The sequence below is a fragment of the Lutjanus erythropterus genome, chromosome 4, assembly GCF_056507025.1.
Source record: "Lutjanus erythropterus isolate fLutEry1 chromosome 4, fLutEry1.hap2, whole genome shotgun sequence".
NCBI classification, from domain to species: Eukaryota; Metazoa; Chordata; class Actinopteri; order Lutjaniformes; family Lutjanidae; genus Lutjanus; species Lutjanus erythropterus.
This window is the reverse complement of record NC_139320.1, coordinates 8,980,800-8,988,096: the sequence shown is the minus strand read 5'-3', so window position 1 is coordinate 8,988,096 and position 7,297 is coordinate 8,980,800. Positions and strand designations below refer to the sequence as shown.

General features: G+C 40.5%; 1 protein-coding gene across 2 annotated transcripts in view; it reads right to left on the bottom strand.

The window, feature by feature from the left end:
• Positions 1-231: 231 nt before the first annotated feature.
• Positions 232-7,297, bottom strand: part of clip3 (CAP-GLY domain containing linker protein 3) — a 29,639-nt gene continuing 22,573 nt past the window's right edge. Inside the window, exons 8-15 of one of the 2 annotated variants that reach the window (XM_084716891.1) lie at positions 7,178-7,228; positions 6,868-7,003; positions 5,141-5,296; positions 4,876-5,007; positions 4,437-4,560; positions 3,547-3,614; positions 3,311-3,383; positions 232-907 (exon numbers count right to left, since the gene is read on the bottom strand). In XM_084716891.1, the coding sequence (XP_084573017.1) occupies positions 853-907; positions 3,311-3,383; positions 3,547-3,614; positions 4,437-4,560; positions 4,876-5,007; positions 5,141-5,296; positions 6,868-7,003; positions 7,178-7,228 (795 nt within the window). In that variant the 3' untranslated portion in view covers positions 232-852. The remainder of the gene's footprint in view (positions 908-3,310; positions 3,384-3,546; positions 3,615-4,436; positions 4,561-4,875; positions 5,008-5,140; positions 5,297-6,867; positions 7,004-7,177; positions 7,229-7,297) is intronic. The other variant, XM_084716892.1, reaches the window with a different exon arrangement.

Genomic DNA, 7,297 nt, shown 5'->3' with positions numbered 1-7,297 from the left:
GGTCGGAACAGGGTCAGTGTCTTTGTTGTGTTTAGAAACTGTCACTTGAAATTCTCAATGAAAGTGTGAGATGCAGTTTGAAGTGTAGCAGGTACTAAGAAGACTAATTCTTCCCGTGGCTCTGTCACAACTGTCATGGCTGCCCAGTTTGATGAGTCTCGGCCGTTTTGCCCCCCACAGGACTCAGACTAATGTATAATCAAGCCATCCGGCAAATACCTTTGCTGTTTTTGTTCGTGTACTTATGCAGAATATACTACAGAATTTCATGATACATTTATGAGCCGAGTCAAAACGAGTTAAAACATTAGCATTGTTTCCTAAGTTTATGCTAGCTCGTGCCACATCGCTGTTCATATCAAAGTTTGGTGAGACCCAAATCGAGTAGCAGCAAAAACAAAACATGTAGCAGCACAAACTAAAGTTAGATGGTTTTGTTATCGAGAAACTGAACAGCAGTTTTTCTGCCCCAAATAAAGACAACATGGAAAAACACCAAGCGGGGACAATGGGATGAGAAGTTATTAAAACAAAATGAAAAGACCAAAGAGAATATTTGGGGGGAATTGCTTTAGCAGAGCTAGATTCTCAGTTTCATTAAAGGAATGCAGGACATTTTGATCAGATACAAGGCACTATAGATTTTGCTATAGAACGGCTAAATTAGAGGGATTTGGGCTGAGAGTAAGAGAGAAAAGAAGGGACGGGGTTTCACCACAAGTAGTTTGACTGATGACAGTGAATGTCTCAAGAGACGAAGAGAGAGGGAAAAGCAAAAGAAAAAGATGAAGAGAAAGTAGAGCGGAGAGATCATTCTGGTGAAGAAGTAGAGGAGGAAGAAGGAGGGCGTGGTTAGGACTGCATCTCAGCACGCAGCATCCATGGAAACCAACAGCAGAACAGCAACCTGGAGGACGAGGAGGAGGAGGAGGAGGAGGAGGAGGAGGAGGAGGAGGTCGTAGAGTGAAGAAGAAGAGGAAGACACATGAGCGTAGAGAAGAACAAAGAAAATAATTGGGAAGGAGGAGAAAAAGAAGAAAAGCAGGAAGAGAAGAGTAAGGGTAGTTTTAGTAAAACATAAACTCCATCTAGGGCTTTTCACACTGCATATTGTTACTCCAGGGCTGTGATAACTTATAACCCCAGACTCAACTGGTTTGGTAGAACATCACATACTTTAAACGTTCATGAATCTAAACATGGAAATGCTGCATTCATGTCACGCTGAAGTTACTGTAATTATTCCTTTCCGACTTGTACATTCAAACAGTATCTACAACCAAGTTATAACTGACCCTTCACTGTGGTGGGACTCAGAGAGGGTCAGTTATTCCCAGTTTACATGTTAAATCTGCTGTCGTTATCACTGTATACTGCATAAATGCAGTACGAGGATGGAAAGTTTGGCAGGCATAGCAACAGTAACTAAGGAGGGCGGAGTTTAACAAAGGGTCAAATATGACTTGGAAATATATACAGAAGTCACAATAAAGGTGGTGTGTTATTAATATGAGATTTGGTTTGAGTCGGCAGGTCGTGACTTTGCTCTCCTGTGAAAAAAACACTTGTAACCCAGTGTGAAATATCAGTGCCTACTAAATGTCTGTTTTCAGGATCAAACATCACATTTTATTGTGACCTGTGCAATAATCCTGCTGTTTTATCTGCTTCTCTATTTGCCACAACGGTCAGGTGGATGGATTATCAAAGGTGAAGAGCTCACTAACATTGGGCCTCATTTACCAACACCTTTGTTAGTTTTTTCTCAAATTTCTTCATAAGATTATTTATTTTAAAGAGTATAATCCTTTGTGAAATATTAACAATAACTATTACAAATCTTAAATTATCATTATAAATATATATATAATATACTAGGGCTGTAATGATTCACTCATGCATCCAGTGGATCAGACTTTAATGTGTAAGATATGAGTGCATCGGTTCAGTCGGCCTTTATCAGTAAAAGGATGAAGATAAATCAGAAACAAATCGATGCAGCACTAACGTATCGATACGTCTCATTAGGACGTTCATATGTTTCATTTTTGGCATCAAGGAGCTGCAGCTGTAACTTTCCTCTGTCTTCTCTGTCCTCCTGTCTCTGCCTGCACCACTCTCACTGGACACCCGCTGCCGCAGTAACACAAAACAAGCGCTCCCTCCTCTCTCTCCTGTGTCTCCTCTTCATTTCCTCTAAACAGACGGCGTTGAAAACAGCCACAGAAGTGACATTGTGCTGCGTCGCACCACCAAACTTTCATAACGCTCAAGTGTAGAATAAGTTTGTGTTTTATGAGAAAGATGAGAAACTCTGCTGCAGATCATTGATGTAAAACATGTCTGACAGCAGAGAACAGAGACACGAGTCTGTGCACAGAGACGTCATGTGACTGTGAGAGCAGGTACACTAAACTTAACATCACTGTAGTGTCTCCTCCTCTCTGTCTCTACTGTTACTATATTTAGTCAAACTATCAGGATTTATTTTTGACACTAACATCACTCTACAGATGGAGCGTTAATTGAATCAAAATGTAAAGATTCACACGCTGCATTGTCTTGTATTGCATCATATCGTATCACGACAGAGCTGAATCATATCGAACTGAATCATTGATCATTTAAAAGTTTTAAGATATATTGTATTATTGAACATGTATCAGGATACGAATTGAGTCAGTCTCAGTCAGTGAGATACACAGCCCTATAATATACATTATGATATATAAAAATTCAAAAAATATATTTGTGATTTAGATCCTATAATATTTTTCAACCATAAGAATTGAAGAAAATGCAATTACAAATTATTTTGCAGTATGTTAGCGAACGACTGTGCCTGTGTGTTTTTAGATTCTGTTCTTACCTGAGAATAAATCCCACATAAGAAAACAGGCAGATGTCAGAATCTTTGTTTAACATGAAATCTCTTCTTAAGAACTGTTGGTAAATGAAGCCCATAGATTCTAAGAAATTTGTGAATAAAATTTGTGAGAAATAATCATTTTGTGTGCACAGAAAAAGTCTTATACTGTGTTACCATTATATTTTTGTTGGGTTCCTTTTGAAGTTTTGAAGTGGCATGAAATAGAAATACTCTGGTAAAGTACACATATCTCAATATTCGAGTAAATATACTTAGTTACGTTCCACCACTGCCAACTCTGTAAACGTCCAGCCTTCTTAAACTGTGAAATGACCTTCATCCCCCTGACATAAGTATAAACGCACACTGAAGGTCCTAACAGGATGTGAACGCAGCCTGACAGGTGATCAGTCTACCTGCCAGGTGTCTCTCTGTTCTCACCTGGATATGGAGCTCTCAGAGGTCAGGTCTTTAGGAGAACGCATTGTGTTGAAGTTACGTTTGGGCTGTGACACTGCAGGACAGATAAATGACAGTCTGTTAATGATGTTAATACAAGGAGGACATCACTGATAATTATTGATTTAGGGGTAAATATGATTTATCTCCGTGGAAGCTGTGAGTCTCATACATGTTCCTGTAAATCAGCCTGATCCAACACTGAAGGACAGACTTACTGGTGACTTGGTGGACTTTCTTCACCATGGATTTGTCGTTCTGTGAGCCGTCTTTAGGGCCTCCGATTCTGACAGAACAACAACAGTGAAAACAGTCACTTTACTGGTGACTTTAAGAATTCCTTACATCAAACAGAAGGTGTTGCTGTAGAGGAAGAAAATTTGATTGAAATAAATATATTTATTTATAATGGACCACCACAAAACTGCATGCTCGAGATATTTTGACTCTTTCCCCGCCATTGATGACATGTCCTGTTATTTAAAACACACTGCTTCCCCACCAATGACGAGATAGTCTGTCAGTGGCTGTTTTCACTGTGACGCATCATCTGACACAGAGTGCAGAGACCACTCCAGCCGCCGGGCCTCAAGGACAGCGTTTCAGGTTGGGGTGGGACACACACACACACCTAATGTTAACACACAGTGATGTCACATACATTATTTAAACTGATTTAAAAAAATAAATAAATACAATAAAAATAAAATCATGAAGTTGATATTCTGCTTAAAAATGTCTCTTTCACAGAAACAGTTTTCTCCATTTTTTTTGCCTGAAAAGTGGATTTTTTGATGAAACCAACCAACATTCAAGAGGTTATAAAAAAAAAAGAATGAATGAACTTTTGAAACAAAACTTTTGTGTCTGAAACTAAAAGATCTTTTGGTATATTTCATGGTAATGTATTTATGGAACTGAATATTCTGTGCGTGCTGAAAAATCAGTGAATTTTGTCAAATGCTGGTTCTGGCTGGCTGGTGGGGATAACACGCTGTAAACCATCAGTCTGCTTCATGCACCAACATTACATTAGTAAACAGTAACCAAACCAATGATCGGTAAATAAAACAGCAACGTTTTTGTGGTGTCTTAAACACAGTCTCACCTCTGGACGCGGGAGGGCGGAGCAAACACTCCATATTTGGGCAGGCAGCTGAAGTAGCGGACTCCAAACACCGAGCCGTCGTGTTTTCCTGTCGGCTGGTCCAACTCGATACCAAACCAGTAACCTGCAGGGACACACACAAAATGCAATAACACTCATCAGTTTTCACTTGGCTGAAGTCATGTTCAGATCAGCCAAACATGATAAGTAAAAGATGAGTTACTTCAGAAACAAAAGAAGTCAGAGAGGAGAGGAATTTTAGACAAATCTGTGGAATAAAGTTGCCTTTGAAAACTGGCATCAGAAACATCTTGATAGATTTGTGTTGAATTTTGAATTTGACTTTAATTAAAGACTGTCACATGTCACTAACAAGCCTATGGAGCCTCCAGTGTGCAGTAAACACTGTAGAGAATGAGCTGAGGACCAGCAGACGGACCTGGAGCGAAGTCGGTCTTTCCGTAGAAGCGAACAATGCCGTTTTTCTGTCCGGCCACCAGAACCTGATCTCCAACCTCTACGTTCAGTCCCTCTGGATCCAGGCTGGCTACTGACGCCTTCTTCCTCTGAGCTGATGATGCACAGTACACACAAAACAACGTCTCAATGACACTGTCTACACAGACCCACACAAACACACTGTACTATTCCAAATGTAATGGGTCCAGTTTGAAGACATTTAGACAGCATTACAGCTGAGTTACCTTTCTCTCGCTCCTTCTCCTTCTTTTCTTTCTCCTTCTTGGTCTTTCCAGCGAGGCGGGAGGCCAGGTCAATGCGGGGCGTTCGGGGGGTAGAGGTGACGGATGAAGGCGTCTGATCCACAGCTTTGGAAATCTTTGACACTGGAGCAAAAATCCCTGCAGGACAGATAAGACAAACACACTAAAACCTCAAAGCCAGCAGAGAAACACGAACATCCCACTGGAGGTGAATCTGTGTCCATCTGATGGGTCTAAGTCCAATATTCACCGTCCAATCTGTTCACCAGCTGGTAAAAGAATTATTATGTGCCTGAAGTAAAGTGACACAGTGGGCTCAGCTGCAATACACATTGATCCAACAAAGGCTTCCTCCTGATCCACTATGACACCTGTCAGGAACATGAAGGTATCTTAATGAAGACGACTGAATCAGAATCAGAAAGATCTTTATTGTCATTATACTCAGGTACAATGAGTATAATGACAATATAATGAGTATATAATGGCTGTTTTCATAAAGTTTAAGTCCCGCCCCTTTTTGCTCTGTGCTCCAATAACAGTTGTGCACGCTGGTACCTGAAGGTCAGCTTTCTCTGCTTCCTGTTCATAGATCTGTCTGTACATCTGTGCTCAGCTTGTCTATGTTGAAAAGAAACTCATTTTGAAGATGGTTAAAGACGTTGCTGGAGCACCTGTATGTTAGTAAAGTGCTAGCTAACTAGCTAGCTAACATTGATGTAGATTAGCTAGCTGTTAGCTAATCTACATCGCCACTTATCTGCATTGTTAGCTCCCTAGTTAACCAGCATTTTGCCAGAATTAGCTCACTTCAGAGGAGATTATACGTGTTAGAGCTGCAACAATTAATTGACCATTAATCATCACTAAATTAATCACCAAATATTTTGATAATTAATCTGTTTGAGTAATTGTTTAAAGAAAAAAAGACCACATTTTCTGATTCCATCCTCTTTAATGAAAATATTTTCTTGTTTCCTCCGTCCTCTCTGACGATAAATTTGGTTTGTGTACAAAACAAGACATATTGGGTTTTGGGAAACACTGATCGTAATTTTTCACCATTTTCTCATGGACCAAACAACTGATCAATCAATTAATCAACTGAAAGGTTAATCGATGATGAAAATAATACTTAGCTGCAGCCCTTATACATACATATGTGACCTTTACAGGTGCTCCAGCAACATCTTTTAATTTAGTTTAAAAATTTGTTGCTTTTCAACATAGACAAGTTGAACACAGAGCATAGCGAAGACCAGGAACCTGGAAAGTAGAAAGCTGACTGAGGTTCCACCGAGAACAGAGCGTGTTGTTATTGGAGCACAGAGCAAAAAGGGGCGGGACTTAGGAAGGATATGTGTTACCATGTTGGTACCCAGCCTTCATATTTATACACATGTAGCTCCTCAAACAATAATTAAGCCCAGCTTCACCCCAGACTGAAAAAAACTCAATGGAGCTGCCTCTGCAGGCATTCAGTGCCTAATTAAATTTAATTTCATTCATTTATTATATTTATTATATATATTATGCTGGTGTTATTTTTACTGTAAAGTGATGGTTAATATTACACATTGCCCTATTGTACAAACTTAGTGTACACAGATATAAGTATGTACGTACAAATCGAGTTAGAAGTGGTCATAAGTCTGGTTTGCCCTGAGTCACACCTTCAAATGATTCTTAAAAAGGCACCGTGCTGTTACCGAGTTTCGGAGGGCAGATGAAGTAGCGGACGCCGCCCACACTGCCGTCGTTTTTCCCCTCTGGCTCGTCGAGCTCCACACCGACCCACTGACCGCTGGCAAACTCTGTGGTCCCACAAAACCTCAGAGTGCCGGTCTGAGAGAGAGAGAGAGACAGAGAGAGAGTGAGAGAGAAACTTATTGTTAGAATCGACAGATGGATGGAAGGTGAACAGATTTTACTTTGTCATGTGACAGACAGGAAGTTGTGGTCAGACTGGTGAGTCAGTTCAGTTAGTCTGTGTTCCAGCCAGTGCCCGGTAAAACCAACCTGTTGGAGGTTTGCAGGAGGGCTGTTGTCTCCTTTCTGGTCTCTCTGGAGCTACACAGTGAAAAGACACTGTTCAGAGCTCAGACAGACCTGCTGCAGCCAGCACATAAAACAAGCCCA